Here is a 21,274-nt window from a genome sequence, read left to right on the forward strand (position 1 = left end):
GCTGGAAAAGCTCATCCCAGCAATGGGGAGTGGGATGCGTGCCCGGGGATTCTCTGGGAATTCCAGCCCAGCCAGGAATCCCTCCCCAAGCTCCCCTTTCCCAGTGGAGCCATTCCCTGGCTCCTGCCCCTCCAGCCCTTTCCCCAATCCCAGCTCTCCTTTCCCTCTGCCAAAGGCTCCGAGGATTCCCTGGATCCTGCCCTGATCCAGCTGCACATTCCCGGCTCTCCCAGCCTGGGGTTGGATCCAGCCCCATCCCCACTCCTCTCCAAGAGGGAATTTGGGACTCCAGGAAGGGTCTCCCTCTCCTTTTCCATCCCCGAATTCCATAAAAATCCCTGGGGATGGATCCTGAGTGTCCTGGATCCCAGAATCCCAGAATGGTTTGGGATGGGATCCATGGACCTTCAATCCCATCCCATTCCATGGGCAGGGAATTCCTCTATCCCAGGTTGCTCCAACCTTTCCTTGGACACTGCCAGGGATTCTCTGGGAATTCCATCCCAGCCCCATCTCCCAGTCACTGGATCCCAGTGGGAGAAGCGGGAAGAGCTCTCCCGGTGCCATTTTTCCCGGTGTTTCCCACGGAAACGCGCCGGGATCTGGAAAATTGGGAGGGGGCGGAAACATGATGCTCCCACCGTTGCTAAGCAACGAGAAGCACCACCGCGCATGCGCAGCGGTGCCCTATTGATTTCATCCCACTTGTTGCTTGGCAACGAACGACGCTCCCGTATCTGCGCACGCGCAGTAAGCATTCAGGGGGATGACACACCCACTCGTTGCTTGGCAGCGAAGGCCGCGCCCAAGTTTTGCGCATGCGCCGCAGTGCTAAATTGATGCCACACCCACTCGTTGCTTGGCAACAACGTACGCTCTCGTGGCCGCGCATGCGCAGTAACGGGCGCGCACCTGCGCTCAGGTGTGGCCATGGAGCAGGAGCGGGAGGGGGCGGCACCGGCACCGAACCCGGGGCCCGCAGAGCTCGAACCCGAGCCTAAACTCGATCCCAAAGCCCAGCCCGGTGCCGGTGCTGAGTCCCGCGCCGGTTCTGATCTCGGTGCTGATCGCGGTTCCCGTGTTGAGCCCGGTTCGGATCCCGGTGCTTTTTCTGCTCTCGGTGCCGGTTCTGATCTCGGTGCCGGCTCTGATCTCGGTGCCGGTTCTGCTCTCGGTCCCGGCTCTGATCTCGGTCCCGGTTCTGCTCTCGGTGCCGGCTCTGATCTCGGTCCCGGTTCTGCTCTCGGTGCCGGTTCCGCTCTCGGCGCCGGTTCTGGTCTCGGTCCCGGCTCTGCTCTCGGTCCCGGTTCTGCTCTCGGTGCCGGTTCCGCTCTCGGCGCCGGTTCTGCTCTCGGTCCCGGCTCTGCTCTCGGTGCCGGTTCTGATCTCGGTGCCGGTTCCGCTCTCGGTGCCGGTTCCGAGCCCGGTTCGGAATGGCAGCGCCAGCAGCGGATCGCCGCCCGCCGCAGCCGCGTGGATGTCCGGCGCCGGTGAGCAGCGGGCCGGGCCGCCGTTCCCGCAGGATTCTCCCGGTGCTCCAGGGGCGGGCTGGCCCGGGGGTCCCCAAGCGGGACAGGGCTGGAGCTCAGGGGCTCACCCCGAACCCAGGCGGGGCTCGGGATTGCTCCCAGACCCGATCCCAGGGATCAGGATCCATCCCAAACCCAACCCCGGGGATCAGGACAAATCCCAAATCCAATCCTCAGCGTCCATCCCAAATTCATTCCCGGTACTCAGGATCCATCCCAGGGTTCAGGATCCATCCCAAACCCAATCCCAGGCTCAAGATCCATCCCAAGGCTCAGGATCCATCCCAAACTCAATCCCGTGCTCAGGATCCATCCCAAACCAAATCCCAGGATCAAGATCCATCCCAGTCCCAACCCAGGCTCAGAATGCATCCCAAATTCATTCCCAGGGCTCAGGATCCATCCCAGGGCTCAGGATCCATCCCAAATGCAAACCCAGGGATCAGGATCATCCCAACCCCAATTCCAGGGACCAGGATCCATCCCAAACCAAATCCCAGCCTCAGGATCCATCCCAATCCCAACCCAGGCTGAGGATCCATCCCAAATTCATTCCCAGTACTCTGGATGCATCCCAGGGTTCAGGATCCATCCCAAACCCAATCCCAGAGCTCGGGATCCATCCCAAAACAAATTCCAGGGACCAGGATCCATCCCAAAGGTTCAGGATCCAATCCCAGGCTCAGGATCCATCCCAAATTCATTCCCAGTACTCTGGATCCATCCCAAGGCTCAGGATTCAATCCCAAATCCAATCCCAGAGCTCAGGACCATTCCCAGTTCCTGGAATATTCCCGAAGGAGGGGACAGGGACCCAGGACTGTCCCCACAGTGTCCCCAAAGCCCTGGATCCCAAAAATTCCCAACTCCCACAGCAGCTCAGGGATTCCCAATTCCAGGGATTGCCATTCCCAATCCAGCTCCTGAGGTGGGGCTGGGAGCGGATCCCACTTTTCCCTGGTTTTAGGGAAAATTGGGATGGAAAGCATCATTTCCCCCCAGCCTGACCCAGCAGGAATTCCAAATCGATGGAATCCATGGAATCTCATTTGGTGCATTCCCTGTGGATCCTAATCCCAACAGGAATTCCAAATCCATAGGATCTCGTTTGTCACATTCCCTGTGGATAATATTCCCAGTGGGAATTTGGAATCCATAGGATCTCATCTGTCACATTCCCTGTGGATCCCAATCCCAACAGGAATTCCAAATCCGTGCAATTTTATTTGTGACATTCCCAGTGGATTCTATACCAACAAGGAATTCTGAATCCAAGGAATCCATGGAATCTCATTTGTCACATTCCCTGTAGATTCTATTCTCAACAGAATCCCATTCCCAACAGGAATTCCAAATCCATGCAATTTTATTTGTCACATTCCCTGTAGATCTCATTCCCAACAGGAATTCCGAAATCATTGAATCAATGGAATCTCGTTTGTCGCATTCCTTGTGGACCATATTCCCTGTGGAAATTCCAAATTCATGGAATCCTGTTTGTCACATTCTCTGTGGATTCTATACCAACAGGAATTCCAAATTTGTGGAATCTCATTTGTCGCATTTCGTGTGGATCATATTCCCAACAGGAATTCCAAATCCAAGGAATTAATGGAATTTCATTTGTAACATTCCCTGTGCATCATATTCCAAACAGGAATTCCAAATCCATGGAATCTCATTTGTCACATTCCCTGTGGATTCTATTCCCAACAGGAATTCTGAATCCAGGGAATCCATGGAATCTCATTTGTCACATTCCCTGTGGATTCTATTCCCAACAGGAATTCTGAATCCATGGGATCCCTGCTCCCTCCTGAGGGGGGCAGAGAGATCCAGGATTGGATCCAGGCCCTTCCCGAGCATTGGGAATGGGTTGGGGTGGGAAAGATCCCAATTTTTTTCCCGTTTTCCTCCCAGGGAAGCCCTTGGAGAGGAGGTGGAGAAGGAAGAGGAGGAGGAGGAGGAGGAAGAGCAGGGAATGGGCCTGAGGCTGATCGAGGAGACCGGGAAGGTGAGGAAGGGTTGGGAATTTCCTCTTGGATCCATCTTTATCCCTGGTTTTCCTCCTTTAGGGGCAAAATACGGGAGTGAAACTCCCAAGGACAGGGATTTGGGATCTGATGGGAATTTCCTCTTGGCTCCATCCTTGTTCCAGGTTTTTCTCCTTTAGGGACAAAATCTGGGAGAGAAATTCCCAAGGACAGGGATTTGGGATCTGATGGGAATTTCCTCTTGGATCCATCCTTGTTCCAGGTTTTCCTCCTGGATGTCGCCTTGATGGGACAAAAATGGGGGGAGGAACTCTCCAGATTTGGGATCCGATGGGAATTTCCCTTTGGATCCATTCTTGTTCAATGTTTTTCTTCTTGTTGGGTCCTTCATGGGAAAAAAACTGGGAGAGGAACTTCCAGGGAGTGGGATTTGGGAAGGAGAATGGGAATTTCCTCTTGGATCCATCCTTGTTCCATCTTTTCCTCCTTGGTGTCTCCTTTATGGGACAAAAATTCAGGAGAGAAATTCCAGAGTGGGAATTTTCTCCAGATCCTTGAAATCCAGTGGGAATCTCATCCTTATCCCTGGTTTGGATCCTTGGTGTCCCCTTGATGGGACAAAAAATGGGGAGAGAAGCTCCTCAGGAGAGGGATTTCAGATCCAATGGGAATCTCCACTTGGATTTATCCTTGTTTAATATTTTCCTCCTTGATGGGCCAAAAACTGGGAGAGAAACTCCCCAGGACTGGGACTACGGCTGGATCATTGGGATTCAATGGGAATTTCCTCTTGGATCCTTCCTTGTTCCATTTTTTCCTTTTTGCTTTCTCCTTGATGGGACAAAAATCCAGGAGAAACTCCCTTGGAGTGGGATTTGGGATCCAGTTGGAATTTCCTCTTGGATCCATCCTCATTCCATGTTTTCCTCCTTGGTGTCCTTGTGATGGGACAAAAATCCAGGAGAAACTCCCCAGAACCAAGATTTGGGATCCAATGGGAATTTCCTCTTGGAACCATCATTATCCCTGGTTTTCCTCCTTTATGGGCAAAACCCAGGAGAAAAACTCCCCAGGACTGAGATTGTGGCTGGATCCTTGGAATCCAATGGGAATTTTAATTTGGATTCTTCCTTGTTCCATGTTTCCTTTCTTGGCATCCCCTTGATGGGACAAAAATCCAGGAGAAACTTCACAAGACCAAGTTTTGGGATCCAATGGGAATTTCCTCTTGGATCCATCCTTATCCTTGTTTTTCCTCCTTTATGGGCAAAACCCAGGAGAAAAACTCCCCAGGACTGGGTTTGGGGCTGGATAATTGGGATCCAATGGAAATTTCCTCTTGGATCCAGCCTTGTTCCATGTTTTCCTCTGGGGTGTCTGCATGATGGGCCAAAAACTGGGAGAGAAATTCCCCAGGACGGGGATTTGGGATCCAAAGGGAATTTTCTCTTGGATCCATCCTTGTTCCATGTTTTCCTCCTTCATGGGCTATAAACCAGGAGAGGGACTCCCCAGGACTGGAGTTGTAGCTGGATAATCGGGATCCAACGAGAATGTCCCCTTGGATCCATCCTTGTTCCAAGTTTTCCTCCTTTTTTGGCCAAGAAACTGGGAGAGGAATTCCCTGGACTGGGACTGGGGCTGGATCCTTGAGATCCAATGGGAATTTTTATTTGGATTCTTTCTTGTTCCATGTTTTCCCTCTGGGTGTCCACATAATGGGTCAGAAATCCAGGAGAAACTCCCCAGGACCGGGATTTGGAACCAGATGGGAATTTCCTCTTGGATCCCTCTTTGCTCCATGTTTTCCTCCTTTTTTGGCCAAAAACCAAAAGGAGAACTCCTCAGGATTGGGACAGGGGCTGGATCCTTGGGATCCAATGGGAATTTTTATTTGGATTCTTTCTTGCTCCATGTTTTCCTTCTTGGCATCCCCATGATGGGACAAAAATCCAGGAGAAACTCCCCAGGACCGGGATTTGGAACCAGATGGGAATTTCCTCTTGGATCCATCCTTTTCCCTGGTTTTCCTCCTTTATGGGCTAAAACTGGGAGAGAAACTCCACAGGAGTGGGATTGGGGCTGGATAATTGGGATCCAACCAGAATTTCCTCTTGGATCCATCCTTGTTCCACATTTTCCCCCTGGATGTCCACATAATGGGTCAGAAATCCAGGAGATAAATCCCTGGAGTGGGATTTTGGGATCCAAAGGGAATTTTCTCTTGGATCCATCCTTATCCCTGGTTTTCCTCCTTTATGGGCAAAAACTGGGAGAGAAACTCCACAGGACTGGGATTGCAGCTGGATAATTGGGATCCAACCAGAATTTCCTCTTGGATCCATCCTTGTTCCGTGTTTTCCCTCTGGGTGTCTACATAATGGGTCAGAAATCCAGGAGATAAATCCCTGGAGTGGGATTTGGGACGGGATGGGAATTTCCTCTTGGATCCGTCCTTTTCCCTGGTTTTCCTCCTTTATGGGCAAAAACTGGGAGAGAAACTTCCCAGAACTGGGATTGCAGCTGGATAATTGGGATCCAATGGGAATTTGCTCTTGGATCCATCATTGTTCCACATTTTCCTCCTTTTTTGGCCAATAACCAAAAGGAGAACTCCTCAGGATTGGGATTGGGGCTGGATCCTTGGGATTCGATGGGAATTTCCTCTTGGATCCCTCTTTGTTCCACATTTTCCTCCTTTTTTGGCCAAAAACCACAAGGAGAACTCCTCAGGAGTGGGATTGGGGCTGGATCCTTGGGAATCTGATTCCCAGGGACGGGAAGGATCCGTGCTTGGCGCATTCCAGGTGGGAATTCCCTCCCCTGGCAGGTGCTGGCCAAGCTCCTTTTCCACGGGACGCAGCTGCTGACCAACGTCCAGGTGGAAGCGGATCTGCGGGAATCACGGAGACGGGAGAAGGAGCGGGAGGAGAAGAGGAAGAGGTGAGTGGGAAGGACACGGGAATTTGGGAATTCTGCTGGATTCCAAAGGGAAATTCAGGCTGGTAATGAGTTCCCAGATTCTGCCTGGTCCGGGGAGTTTTCTGGAGTTTTTCAGGAGAGATGGGATTTGGGGTAAAGGATGGAGGGATGGGATATGGGGGATGGGAGTCCCACTGGGAAAGGGGAGCTTGGGAAGGAATTCCTGGTTGGGTGGAATTCCCAGAGAATCCCTGGGAGCGTCCAATTGAGGATTTGGATCACCCTGGGATGGTGGGATTGGAATGGGATGGGATTGAAGGTCCATGGATCTCATCCCAAATAATTTCAGGATTCCGGGATCCAGGATACTCAGGATCCATCCCGAGGGATTTTTATGGAATTTGGGGATGGAAAAGGGAAGGGAGACTCTTCCTGGAGCCCTGAATTCCCAGGGAATTCCCAAAATTCCTTCCCAGAGAGGAGTTGGGATGGGGCTGGATCCAACCCCAGGCTGGGAGAGCCGGGAATGTGCAGCTGGATCAGGGGAGGATCCAGGGAATCCTCGGAGCCTTTGGCAGAGGGAAAGGAGAGCTGGGATTGGGGAAAGGGCTGGAGGGGCAGGAGCCAGGGAATGGCTCCACTGGGAAAGGGGAGCTTGGGAAGGGATTCCTGGCTGGGCTGGAATTCCCAGAGAATGCCTGGGAGCGTCCAGTTGTGGATTTGGATCACCCTGGGATGGTGGGATTGGAGTGGGATGGGGTTTGAAGTCCATGGATCCCATCCAAATCAGGCTGGAATTCCTCCTTGGAATTCCTCAGCACATTCCTGGAGAGGCCCTGCCCATCCTGCTCTGGCAGTGGAATTTTTCCTACTGGTTTGTCCCCAAGCCCTTTCATCCTCTGGCATTCCCAGGATCATTCCTGGCCGTTCCTATCCCTCTTTCCCATCAGCCCCATTCCCAGATTTTGGGATATCAGCCAGGAAACACCAAACCCCTGCCCCTGCTGAGCTCCACCAAGCTGGAGCAGGATGCTCCATGGGAATTCCCAGCGGGAATCTCCTTAATCAGCTGCTGGGAATTCCAGGATCTGGGAATTTGGGGGTGGCTCCAATGGGAATTTCCCAGGGATGTGGCACTTGGGGACACGGAGGTGCTGGGAGTGGTTGGGATTCCGTGGGGTTTTCCAACTGGAATTCCATTTGGGGATTCTGGGATGGGACACAGGGGTGGGATACAGGGATTTAGGGAAGGGATTTAGGGAATGGAAGGGATTTGGGAAAGGAATTTAGGGAAGGAAATTAGGGAAGGGAGGAATTTAGGGAAGGGATTTAGGGAAAGGATTTAGGGGAGGGATTAAGGGAAGGGAAAGACCCCAAGTCTGGAGCAATTCCAGCCCAATCCCAACTCCCTGATTCCCTGTTTCCCACAGGCTGGAAAAGCTGGAGGCAGAAGCCAAGCAGGGCTCGGAAAAATTGGAGGAGATCAATTCCAAGTGGGCGCTGGCGGGGGATCTGAGGATCCCACAGGATTTGTGGGATCTGCTGGAGCAGCAGCGGGATCAGTGCGAGGAGCTGCTGGCACAGAAGAACCAGCTGATCCAGGAGCTGCAGCAGGTGCTGGGAATGCTGGAGAGCTGGGAATGTGCAGCTGGATCAGGGCAGGATCCAGGGAATCCTCGGAGCCTTTGGCAGAGGGAAAGGAGAGCTGGGATTGGGGAAAGGGCTGGAGGGGCAGGAGCCAGGGAATGGCTCCACTGGGAAAGGGGAGCTGGGGAAGGGATTCCTGGCTGGGCTGGAATTCCCAGAGAATCCCTGGGAGCATCCAAGGACATTCTGGAGACACTTGGGATGGTGGGGTTGGAATGGGATGGGATTGAGGGTCCATGGATCCCACCCAAATCCTTCTGGGATTCAGGACACTCAGGATCCATCCCGAGGGATTTTTATGGAATTTAGGGATGGAAAAGGGAAGGGAGACCTTTCCTGGAGTCCCAAATTCCCAGTGAAGCCCCTGGATCCCGAAATTCCTTCTCAGAGAGGAGTTGGGATGGATCCAATGCCAGGCTGGGAGAGCTGGGAATGGAGGGAATTCCCTGGGAAAGGGGGAAATGGGGTTTGCGAAGGAATTTCCAGCTGGGCTGGAATTCCCAGAGAATCCCTGTGAGCATCCAAGGAAAGGTTAGAGCATCCCAGGATGATGGGATTGGAATGGGATGGGATTTAAGGTTCCTTCCCACCCAGATTTCTCCACGATGATTCCCTGAGGATTCCCTCGGAATTCCCTCGGAATTCCCGCGGATTCCAGCCCTTCCTCCCCTGTTTTCCCAGGAGCTGGAGGCCAAGGATGTGCAGTACGAGGAGGCCCTGAGGCAGCAGGGGCTGGAGGTGCAGGAGCTGCTGGAGAGGATGGAGGAGCAGAGCAGGAACGTGCTGGGAACCCACCGGGACCACGTGCGGCGGATCGAGGTGACAGCGCCGGGAAAAGCGGGAAAAACCGGGGGGAAAGGCGGGAAAAATGGGGGGAAAAGGCGGGAAAACCAAGGGGAAAAGGTGGGAAAAATGGGGGGGAAAAGGTGGGAAAAATGGGGGAGAAGGTGGGGAAAATGGGGGGGGGAAAGACGGGAAAAATGGGGGGGAAAGGTGGGAAAACCGAGGGAAAAAGGTGGGAAAAATGGGGGGGAAGGCAGGAAAAGCAGGAAAAAAAGCAGGAAAACCAAGAGAAAAGGCAGGAAGGAGATTTGGGAGGGCGATTTGGGGAGGAGATTTGGGAAGGAGATTTCTGAAGCAGATTTGGCAAGGTGCCCGGTTATTCCCATCGTGGGCGTGGGTGGATTCCATCCCTCCCGCAGATTTGGGAAGGGGATTTGGGGAGGAGATTTCTGAAGGTGATTTGGGAGGGGATTTGGGGAGGATATTCGGGAGGGGGTTTGGGAAGGTGCCCGGTTATTCCTGCCTGTTCCCGGCGTGCATTCCGTCCCTCCCGCAGGAATCGTTGGAGCAGGAGCGGCGGGAAATGCTGGCCAGCAACCGGCGGCGGTGGAACGAGGCCGTGCAGACCCACAAGGAGCAGGAGGTGAATCCCCCCGGGGATTTGGGGGGCTGGGAATTCCCTCTGGAGTGACCCAGTTCATGGATGGATGTCCCCCAGAAGATAAATCCGTGTGGATTTAAATCCTGCCTGGAATGGGGATTCCACCCTGCCCTGGGCTGAAAAACCCTTTCCAGGTGGGAGTTGTTGCCAATATTCAATTAAATTCCCACTGGAATTTCCCTCTTATCCTGTGGGAGTGGAGCTCGATCCCACCTGGCTCCAACTTTTCTGAGAATTCCAGAGGAAATTCCCTCTGGAGCTCCTGTTCTCTGGACTGAGCTAGATTTTTTGGGATTGGGATGGATGGGGTTGGATGGGGTTGGATGAGGTGGGATGGGGTTGGATGAGTTTGGATGGGCTTGGATGGGGTTGGATGATGTTGGATGGGATTGAATGATTTTGGATGAGGTTGGATGAGGTTGGGATGGGGTTGGATGGGATTGGATGGAGTTGGATGGGATTGGATGGGGTTGGATGGGGTTGGATGAGTTTGGATGGGGTTGGATGGGGTTGGATGGGGTTGGATGAGTTTGGATGGGGTTGGATGAGGTTGGATGGGGTTGGATGGGGTTGGATGGGGTTGGATGGGGTTGGATGGGGTTGGATGGGGTTGGATGGGGTTGGATGGGGTTGGATGAGGTTGGATGGGGTTGGATGGGGTTGGGATGGGGTTAGGATGGGTTGGATGGGGTTAGGATGGGTTGGATGGGGTTGGATGGGGTTGGATTCAGATGGATTCTGTGGGATGGGGTTAGGATGGGTTGGAATGAGGTTGGATGGGGTTTCATCACGCGGATTGAGGTTCTCCTTGTTCCCTCAGCTGCAGTTCCTGCGGGATAAGGTGGACAAGGCGCTGGAGTTTGAGAAGCTGCTGACGGAGCTGCAGGAGGAGAGCGTGGGGAACTACGACAGCTTCAGATTCCAGCTGGAGCAGGATGTGCAGGTACCAGGAACGGCCCCGGATCATGGAATCACCACTGGGAACCATGGAATGGTTTGGCTGGGATGGGGCCTCAAATCCCATCCCATTCCAATCCCAGCACTTCCCACCATCCCAGGGTGATCCAACCTTTCTTTGGACACTCCCAGGGATTCTTTGGGAATTCCAGCCCAGCCAGGAATCCCTTCCCAAGCTCCCCTTTCCCAGTGGAGCCATTCCCTGGCTCCTGCCCCTCCAGCCCTTTCCCCAATCCCAGCTCTCCTTTCCCTCTGCCAAAGGCTCCGAGGATTCCCTGGATCCTCCCCTGATCCAGCTGCACATTCCCGGCTCTCCCAGCCCTGGGAGCAGCTGCACATTCCCTGGACTCTCTCCAGCAGCTCCACTCCCTCAATTCCTGATAACCTGGGAGTGTGGGATGTGCCCAGAGCTGTCTGGGTTTGGAGCTCAGCATTCCCAGGGAATGACAGAAAATGTTGGAAAAACAACCTTGAGCTGCAGCTGGGGAAGGATCCAGAGATAATTTTCCCTCTCTGTATCCCATGACTTTATCCCAGTTCAGGAGCAGCCTTGGGAACAGGGATAATAATGGAGAAATCCCTCAGGTTGTTCCAGAGAAAGTTTTTCTTATTAGGAATATTTTCTTCCCCAAACAGTAAAATATTAATCCCAGCAAGCACAGAATTCCCTAAGGAGGAGGAGGAGCAGGAATTCTCTGTGCCCACTGCTCATGGGGGGAAAAAAATTCTTGGTAGCAAAAATTGAAGCTGGAATTGGGATTTAGGGTGGGAATTCCCAGCTGGGAAAGACTGGAATTGGGAAGGGCTTCCCTGATGGTTGTTTGGGAGTTGCCTGAGGTGGAATTTTGGGAATTAAACCCTGGATCATGGCTTTGCTCCATCCTCTGGAAAGGAATAAATCCCTTGGCCCTGCTGGAATTTAATTCCAGTTTTTTGTGGTTTTTTGTTTGTGTGTTGTTGGGTTGTTTTGTTGTTGGTGTTTGGGGTTTTTTCGTTTTTGGTTTTTTGTGGTTTTTGTTTTTTGGTTTTTTGGGGTTTTTTTAGTTTTTGTTGGTTTTGGGTTTTGTTTTGTTGGGGTTTTTTGGTTTTTGTTTTTTTCTGAGCAATCCAAACCCTTCCAGGCCTTTCCTGGGGTTTTCCCTAAATTCCAGGCTTGTCTTTGTGATTATTTTTTTTTCCCTGTGGAATTCCAGTTCCTGGAGAAGAGACTGCAGCAGATGAAGGGGCTTTACCACCTGAACCAGGTGAAGCTGGAATACAACCTGGAAGTTCTCCGGCAGCTGGACGTGGAAAATTCCACATTCCGCTCCCTGCAGAAACGGAAAATCAACCGGTAAAGACCCATCCCGGGAATCTCCCCATTCCCAAAAGCTTTTCCCACAGCTGGGCAATTCCCAAATCCAAGCTCTTTGTCCTTTCCCAGACTCCAGACATCCCTCAGCGTCCTGAGGACCAAAATGTCCAACCAAGAGAAGAAATTCCAAGAGGAGAAGCAGAGCCTGGAATCGGAGCTGGAGCGCGTCACGGAGCAATTCCAGGAGACTCAGAACCGCATGAGGTGGGGGAAAAACTTGGAATTCCATCCCCTGTGGAACCTCCAGAGGATCTGAACCCTCAGGGATTGTTTCCCCCCCAGGGATCTGGCGCGGAGCAGCGCCGAGAAATTCCGTCGGGTTTGGGCGGTGAACGAGGAAGAGGCCAAAGCTCTGGTGCGGAAAACGCTGGAAGCCGACCGGATCATCCACGTGCAGCAGCTGGGAATGCCGTGGGAAGAGCCCCACTTCTGCTTCATGGACAACGTGGGGCCCTTGGGAGACCACAAGGAGAAGGAGGAGGCCATGCAGGTGGCGATGGCGCTGCTGGAAGGTGGGACCCCCGAAATTCCCCGGAAAACGCTCCCGTGTCCCTCCAATCCTTGGGATCTTCCAGGAGCCGCCAGTCCTGAGCTGGCTCATTCCGAGGGATATTCCCAGTGGGGTTTTTCCCTGTTTTTCCCAGTTTTTTCCCTATTTTTTCCCAGTTATCCCCCGGTTTTCCCAGTTTTTTCCCCCATTTTTTTCCCCCATTTTTCCCATTTCCCCCCATTTTTCCCCCAATTTTCCCATTTTTCTCCCATTCTTTCCACTGGTTTCCTCATTTTTCCCCCCAGTTTTCCCATTTTTTCCCGGTTTTCCCAGTTTTTCCCCCATTTTCCCCCATTTTTTCCCCAGTTTTCCCATTTTTCCCATTTTCCCCCATTTTTCTCCCATTTTTCCCATTTTTCCCCATTTTTCCAATTTTCCCCATTTTCCCCCCCTTTTTTCTATTTTTCCCCCATTTTTCCATTTCTTCCCCAGTTTCCACATTTTTTCCCATTTTTCCCATTTTCCCCGTGGTTTTCCCATTTTTACCCATTTTTTCCATTTTTCCGCCATTTTTCCCATTTTTCCCTTGGTTTCCCCATTTCCCCCCAATTTTTCCCATTTTTTCCCCATTTTCCCCATTTCCCCCCCACTTTTCCCATTTTTTCCCATTTTCCCATTTCCCCCCCACTATTCCCCTTTTTTTCCCCATTTTTCCCAATTTCCCCCCATTTTTTCCCATTTTTTCCCCATTTTTTTCCCATTTCCCCCCCCACTTTTCCCATTTTTTCCCATTTTCCCATTTCCCCCCCACTATTCCCATTTTTTCCCCATTTTTTTCCCATTTCCCCCCATTTTTCCCATTTTTCCCATTTTCCCATTTCCCCCCACTTTTCCCATTTTTCCCATTTTCCCATTTCCCCCCATTTTTCCCATTTTTCCCATTTCCCCATTTCCCCCCACTTTTCCCATTTTTCCCATTTTTCCCATTCTCCCCCATTTCCCCACTCCCAATCAGCACCTCTAATCCCAGGAATTTCCTTTCCCACGAATTTCCAGCCACTCCAACAATTCCATATTTCCTTCTCCCTCCTCCCTCTGTGACTTTCAGGGATCAAATCCCGAAATCGGGATCAGGGAGGGAAGAGCAGCACCAAGAAAGGATCGGGATGGAAGGAAAAGCTGGAAAAGCTCCGGGAAAGAGCCACACTCCGGAGGGACATTCCCAGGGAAACCCTGGTGGAGATCCTGGAGCTGCTGACCCAGGAGTCGGTGAGAGCTGCTGGAGATCCGGAATTTTTTTTAGGAATATCTTTTTTTGTGTATGTGTGGATCCCTGTGGAATGAGGAATGCTCACGGTGGCTCTTCCCAAGGAATTCCTGGTGGGAAACAAGCTCCTGAGGACGCTGCGGGAGGTGGTGAGGCCCAAGGAGATGGTGGAGCAGCTCCAGCCCATCCTGGAGGTGAGCTGGGGCTGGATCTCCAGGAATTGGGGTGGGAATGCTCAGCTGGATCAGGGAAAGGTCCCTCGGAGCCTAAAGGGGATCCAGGAGAGCCGGGATTTGGGAAAGGGGTGGAGGAAAGGAAATGGGGAATGGATCCCACTGGGAAAGGGGAGCTTGGGGTGGGATTTGGGGAGGGAATTCCCAGAGAATCTCTGGGACCATCCAAGCACATTCTGGAGACACCTGGGGTGGTGGGGTTGGAATGGGATGGGATTGAAGGTCCATGGATCCCATCCCAAACCATTCCGGGATTCTGGGATCCAGGACACTCAGGATCCATCCCATGGAATTTAGGGAGGAAAAGGGAAGGGAGACACTTCCTGGAGTCCCAAATTCCCAGTGAAGCCCCTGGATCCCAAAATTCCTTCCCGGAGAGGAGTTGGGATGGGGATGGATCCAATGCCAGGCTGGGAATGGAGGGAATTCCATGGGAAAGGGGGAAATGGGATTTGGGAAGGAATTCCTGGCTGGACTGGAATTCCCAGAGAATCCCTGGATCCCTGGGAGTGTCCGGGGGTGGGTTTGGGTCACCCTGGGATCATGGAAATTATCCCTGGGATGGGATTGAAGGTCCATAGATCCCATCCCAAACCATTCCAGGATTCTGGGATCCAGGAATCCTGGATCCATCAGGATCCACTCAGGATCCATCCCCAGGGATTTTTATGGAAATCAGGGATGTAAAACAGAAGGGAGACCCTTCCTGGGGTCCTGAATTTCCATGGAATTCCTGAAATTTCCTCTTGGGGAGAAGTTGGGATGTGGATGGATCCAATGCCAGGCTGGGAGAGCTGGGAATGAAGGGAATTCCCTGGGAAAAGGGGGAAATGGGATTTGGGAAGGAATTCCTGGCTGGGCTGAAATTCCCAGAGAGTCCCTGGATCCCTGGGACCATCCAACATTTGGGATCATGTCCCTGCCCATGGAATGGGATGAGCTTTGATGTCCCTTCCCACCCAGAACATTCCCAGATTCCCAACACCAGCCCATCCCGAGGATTCCCAGAGGACTCCTCCAGGCTCTTCCCAGATTTTCCCATCCATGGGTATCCCACGCCAAGCCCTTCCCACCCTCCCTTCCTCATCCCACATTTCCAGAGGGATTTCCCTCTGCCCCACTGACGGAATTCCCACTTTTCCAGACCCTCCAAATCGAGGACGAGGTTGACCTGCGGAAACTCCTGGAATTTTTCCTGTTCTTAGGATACAAAGGAGAGACCAGCAGCCAGGTGGGGGAGATCTGAGGAATCCAGGAATCCCCAGAATTCCGGGAAGAAGGAGGGGTGGGAAAATTCCACATCCCGGTTTTCCCCCTCCAGGTTAAGCCAGGAGGGGAAAATCCCACAGATCCGGCTGAGGATGGAGGGAATGGCAGATCCCAATCCCAGAGGGAAGAGCTCCAACCCCTCCAGAGCTCCATAGATGTGGACAAAGTCCTGAAAATCCTGCAGGAATTCCTGAAGGATTATCCCAAACTGAGGTGGGAATGGGGATGGAGCCAATCTGGAATCCAGGGAATTTCCTGGGAATTCCTGCTTGGAGAAGGAGCTTCCCAACCTTCCCTGCCCTCACCACAGAGGGATCAGGAGATTCCCAAGGCTGGGAATAACCAGGAAAGGATCCAGGGCCTGGGAAGGGAGGGAAAGCTGGAGTTTGTTCTCCATCCCAAAGATATTTCCCTATTCCCAAAGATTTTCTTCTTCCCAAGGATTTGTTTTCTATTCCCAAAGATTTGTTCTCCATCCCAGAAATTTGTTGTCCATTCCAAGAGTCTCTTTTCCATCCCAAAGATTTGTTCTCTATCGCAAGGATTTCTTCTCTATTCCCAAGGATTTTTTTTCTCCATCCCAAAAATTTTTTTTTCTATTCCTAAGGATTTGTTCTCCATCCCAAAAACTTGTTCTCCATCCCAGGAATTTCTTCTTCATTCCAAGAGTTTCTTCTCCATCCCTGAAATTTGTTCTCCAGCCCAAGGTTTTATCTCCATCCCCAAAATATTTTCTCTATCCCAAGGATTTGTTCTCTATTCCCAAGGATTTATTCTCCATCCCAAGAATTTTTCTCTATCCTAAAGATTTTTTTTAATCCGTTCCAGGAATTTGTTGTCCATTCCAAGGTTTTCCTCTCCATCCCAAAAGTTTCTCCTCCATCCCAAGGATTTGTTCTCTATCCCGAATTTTTTTCCTCTATCCTTAAGATTTCTTCTCCATCCCAAAGATTTGTTGTCCATTCCAAGAGTTATTTTCCATCCCAGGGATTTGTTCTCCATTCCAAGAGTTTCTTCTCCATCCCAAGGATTTGTTCCCTATTCCCAAGGGTTTTTCCTCCATCCCAAATTTCTCCTCCATCCCAAATATTTTTTTCTCTATTCCCAAGGGTTCCCCCTCCATCCCAAGGTTTCTCCTACATCCCAAGGATTTGTTCCCTATTCCCAAGGTTTTTTCCTCCATCCCAAGGATTTGTTCCATATTCCCAAGATTTCTCCTCTATCCCAAAGATTTTTTTGTCTATTCCCAAGGGTTTGTCCTCCATCCCAAAGTTCTGATCTCCATCCCAAAGTTCCAATCTCCATCCCAAGGATTTGTTTCCTATTCCCAAGATTTCTCCTCCATCCCAAATATTTTTTCTCTATTCCCAAGGCTTCCTCCTCCATCCCAATGATTCTTCCTCCATCCCAAGGATTCATTCCCTATTCCCAAGGGTTTCTCCTCCATCCCAAATTTCTCCTCCATCCCAAGGATTCATTCCCTATTCCCAAGGGTTTCTCCTCCATCCCAAATTTCTCCTCCATCCCAAGGATTCATTCCCCATTCCCAAGGCTTCCCCCTCCATCCCAATGATTTCTCCTCCATCCCAAGGTTTCTCCTCCATCCCAAATTTCTCCTCCATCCCAAATATTTTTTCTCTATTCCCAAGGCTTCCTCCTCCATCCCAATGATTCCTCCTCCATCCCAAGGATTTCTCCTCCATCCCAAGGATTTCTCCTCCATCCCAAGGATTTCTCCTCCATCCCAAGGGTTTCTCCTCCATCCCAAATTTCTCCTCCATCCCAAGGATTCATTCCCTATTCCCAAGGGTTTCTCCTCCATCCCAAATTTTTCCTCCATCCCAAAGTTCCAATCTCCATCCCAAGGATTCATTCTCTATTCCCAAGGGTTTCTCCTCCATCCCAATGATTTCTCCTCCATCCCAAGGATTCATTCCCTATTCCCAAGATTTCTCCTCCATCCCAAAGACTTTTTTGTCTATTCCCAAGGGTCTCCATCCCAAGGATTTGTTCTCCATTCCCAAGGTTTTCTCCTCCATCCCAAGGATTCATTCCCTATTCCCAAGGGTTTCTCCTCTATCCCAAATTTCTCCTCCATCCCAAATATTTTTTCTTGATTCCCAAGGATTTCTCCTTCATCTCAAGGTTTCTCCTCCATTCCAAAGATTTTTTCCCTATTCCCAAGGTTTTCTCTTCCATCCCAATGATTTCTCCTCCATCCCAAGGATTCATTCCCTATTCCCAAGGCTTCCTCCTCCATCCCAACCATTCCTCCTCCATCCCAACCGTTCCTCCTCCATCCCAACCGTTCCTCCTCCATCCCAACCATTCCTCCTCCATCCCAACCATTCCTCCTCCATCCCAACCGTTCCTCCTCCATCCCAACCATTCCTCCTCCATCCCAACCATTCCTCCTGCATCCCACCGTTGTGTTTTCCATCCCCAGGGACGAGGAAATCCCCAGGGAGCTTCGGGAGGGGCGGGACAGCTCGAGGGACGCGGAATATTGGGAATCCATGACCCGCATCCTCCCCGAGCGGACCCTCAAACTTTGGGATGCGCTGGGAGCCGCGCTCGTGGAATACCAGTGAGTTCCTGGAGGGGCACAGGGTGGGATTTGGGACAATCCCACCTCATCCTGGTGTTTGTTTTCCCAGCAAAGTGCTGGCACGGAGATCCGAGCTGCTTTCCGAGGCCAGCGCGCTGCAGAGGCAGAACTCGGAGCTGGGAATTCTGCTGGAGGAATATTTGGGATCTGAAGAGGGACAGTGAGCTCAGCCTCCCATCCCTGGGGATATTCCAGCCACAAATCCCACTGGGGTGGATCTCAACTGGGTTTCCCTGGATTTGAGACGGGGATTCCCAGGAGGGGTTAATAAAATGTTCACAAATCTGGATCTGGGTGTGGAGCAGGGAATGGGAATAAATCCATCCAGGGAATTTCTGGAATTGTGGGAGGTGCCATAACACTGTGGGATCATGGAATCATCAAAATATGGGATAGGAGCTTAAATTCCATCCCATTCCGACCCTCTTGGACACTGCCAGGGGTGGAGCAGGCACAGGAATTCTCTGCGGATTCCAGCCCAGCCCTTCCCAAAATCCAAGGGAAGAATTCCTTCCCAAAACCTCAGGGAAAAATTCCTTCCCAAAATCCCAGGGAAAAAATCCTTCCCGAAATCCCAGGGAAAAATTCCTTCCCAAAACCTCAGGGAAAAAATCCTTCCCAAAATCCCAGGGAAAAAATCCTTCCCGAAATCCCAGGGAAAAATTCCTTCCCAAAACCTCAGGGAAAAAATCCTTCCCAAAATCCCAGGCAATAATTCCTTCCCAAAATCCAAGGGAAGAATTTCCAAAATCCCAGGGAAAAAATTCTTCCTAAAACCTCAGGGAAAAAATCCTTCCCAAAATCCCAGGGAAAAAATCCTTCCCAAAATCCCAGGGAAAAAAAAAAAAAATCCTTCCCAAAATCTCAGGGCAAAAAATCCTTCCCAAAATCCCAGGGAAAAAAAAAAAGATCCTTCCCAAAATCTCAGGGCAAAAAATCCTTCCCAAAATCCCAGGGAAAAAAAAAAAGATCCTTCCCAAAATCTCAGGGCAAAAAATCCTTCCCAAAATCCAAGGGAAGAATTCCTTCCCAAAATCCCAGGGAAAAAAAATTCTTCCCAAAATCCCAGGAAAAAAAAAAAAAAAAAAAAAACCTTCCCAAAATCTCAAGGAAAAAATCCTTCCCAAAATCTCAGGGAAAAAATCCTTCCCAAAATCTCAGGGAAGAATTCCTTCCCAAAATCCAAGGGAAGAATTTCCAAAATCCCAGTGAAAAAATCCTTCCCAAAATCCCAGTGAAAAAATCCTTCCCAAATTCCCAGTGAAAAATTCCTTCCCAAAATTCTTTCCCAAAATCCCATTTCCCCTCACAACTCCAAGGACCCACAGGAACTCCATGGAATGCTAAAGGCTGGAATTCTGCATGTTTTTTGTTTTTTGTTTTTTGTTTTTTGTTTTTTGTTTTTTAATTTATTTTATTTTTTTTTCCTGGCACAGCTGTGGGATTCCTGGCAGGATTTCAAATCCCTGTGGATTTGGGACATGGATTCCTGCTGGGAATTCACAGATTCCAGAGGATTTTCCACCTTCAATAATTCCATGATCTGGAATTCTGCTCCCACCCACACCTTTCCCAAAAAAAAAAAAAAAACCATCCCCAAATCACCTTTTCCTGTCCCTAATTCCCAAAATTCCAGCCCGGGATGGCCCCAGAGCTGCTCCAGAGGATTTTTTTCCAGCAGGGATTTTTCCCATCCCTGGCAGCCTCCTCCACCCTCCTGTTCCCACCAGTTAAATCTCATTCCCAGCTCGGATTTATCTTTAACCTTGGACTCCCGGCCTTTGGAAAACACGGATCCAACCGTTTCTCATTCCACAGGGTAGATTAGAGGGAAAAAAATCAAAAATAAAATAAAAACCCAAAAAAAGCAAACAAACAAAAAAACCCAAACAAAAACAAGCAAAAAAAAAAAAACCCCAAAACCCCTCATTTTGTTGGTTTTTTTTTTTTTTTTTTCCGTTTTTTATGCTGTTTGTTTGGTTTTTCTGTTTTGTTTTATTTGTTTTTTGTTTTTTTTCCCTGCTGTTTGACTTTCCATGGATAATTTTTGGATTTTTCCCGGTTCCCCTGACGGGATGATTTTTTTGGTTTTTTTGGGGGTGTTTGTGTTTTTTTTCTTTTTGTTTTTTTTTTTGTTTTGCGTTTTTTTGGGGGGGGTGTGATGGCGGAGGGAAGGAGGATTTTGGGGAGCACCACGCGACTCCAATCAGGGAATATCGGAGAGAGTGGGGAACAGGAAAAAGGGAAAAAACAAACCCTGGAAAATCGGGAAGCCCATTCCCGATGGGAGCGGGATACTGGGATCTCTGGGATCCCGCGCGCGGGGCGGCACCGGGAACAGCGGGAGGGGCCGGGGCAGCACCGGGAGCCTCCCCCCGAACCCCGCCCCGCCCCCGGGAGCACCGGGAGCACCGGGAGCGCCGGGAGCGCCGGGAGCACCGGGAGCACCGGGAGCGCCGGGAGCACCGGGAGCACCGGGAGCACCGGGAGCGCCGGGAGCGCCGGGAGCGCCGGGAGCGCCGGGAGCACCGGGAGCACCGGGAGCGCCGGGAGCACCGGGAGCACCGGGAGCGCCGGGAGCGCCGGGAGCCTCCCCCCGAACCCCGCCCCGCCCCCGGGAGCGCCGGGAGCACCGGGAGCACCGGGAGCGCCGAGAGCACCGGGAGCACCGGGAGCGCCGGGAGCACCGGGAGCGCCGGGAGCGCCGGGAGCCTCCCCCCGAACCCCGCCCCGCCCCCGGGAGCACCGGGAGCACCGGGAGCGCCGGGAGCGCCGGGAGCGCCGGGAGCACCGGGAGCACCGGGAGCGCCGGGAGCACCGGGAGCGCCGGGATGCCTCGGGAAGCGCAGCGGAGCCGCCTGCTCCGCCGCAGGCAGCGCCGGTCCGACAGGTGAGAACCACAGCCGGTACCGGGGAACCGGGTCGGGACAACCCCGGAACCGGCAGCGGGGCGGGGAAGGGCCGGGGGGCCACGGGGAGAGGAGATGGGGTGGGGGAACCGGCACCGGGATTGGGGGAACCGGTACCGGGATCGGGGAGAGGGGCTGGTTCGGGGATGGGGGAACCGGTACCGGGATCGGGGAGAGGGGCTGGTTCGGGGATGGGGGAACCGGTACCGGGATGGGGGAGAGGGGCTGGTTCGGGGATGGGGGAACCGGTACCGGGATCGGGGAGAGGGGCTGGTTCGGGGGTGGGGGAACCGGTACCGGGATGGGGGAGAGGGGCTGGTTCGGGGATGGGGGAACCGGTACCGGGATCGGGGAGAGGGGCTGGTTCGGGGGTGGGGGACCGGGACTGGGTACCGGGATGGGGGTAGGGGACCGGAACCGGGCACAGGGTACCGGGATGGGGGAACCGGGCACCGGAATGGGTTCGGGATGGGGGTAAGGGGATCGGAACCAGGTACCGGGATTGGGGAACCGGGCACCGGAATGGGTTCGGGATGGGGGTAGGGGACCGGAACCGGGAACCGGCTACCGGGATGGGGACAGGGATTATTCCGGGGGTGGGCGAGCGGAACCGTGTACCGGGATGGGGGAACCGGGTACTGAAATGGGGGA

The 21,274-nt window shown here is 52.2% G+C and overlaps 1 protein-coding gene and 1 long non-coding RNA gene across 2 annotated transcripts; both read left to right on the forward strand.

The window, feature by feature from the left end:
• Positions 1-1,349: 1,349 nt before the first annotated feature.
• Positions 1,350-14,961, forward strand: DRC1 (dynein regulatory complex subunit 1; the record flags this gene model as incomplete). The annotated part of the gene is made up of 13 exons (XM_079298267.1): positions 1,350-1,490; positions 3,450-3,543; positions 6,354-6,466; positions 7,876-8,059; positions 8,774-8,911; positions 9,432-9,518; positions 10,357-10,479; positions 11,687-11,826; positions 11,917-12,051; positions 12,130-12,359; positions 13,446-13,606; positions 13,709-13,798; positions 14,938-14,961. The coding sequence occupies exons 2-13, from the start codon at positions 3,511-3,513 to the stop codon at positions 14,959-14,961; spliced, it is 1,458 nt and encodes a 485-aa protein (XP_079154393.1). The 5' UTR covers positions 1,350-1,490; positions 3,450-3,510.
• A 291-nt stretch (positions 14,962-15,252) lies between these two features.
• LOC306798539 lies at positions 15,253-17,932 on the forward strand. The gene is made up of 3 exons (XR_013773389.1): positions 15,253-15,319; positions 17,553-17,693; positions 17,764-17,932. It is a non-coding gene; the product is annotated as an uncharacterized lncRNA (long non-coding RNA).
• Positions 17,933-21,274: the final 3,342 nt, after the last annotated feature.

The sequence above is a fragment of the Erithacus rubecula genome (genome assembly GCF_903797595.1).
Source record: "Erithacus rubecula genome assembly, chromosome: 2".
Classification (NCBI taxonomy): domain Eukaryota; kingdom Metazoa; phylum Chordata; class Aves; order Passeriformes; family Muscicapidae; genus Erithacus; species Erithacus rubecula.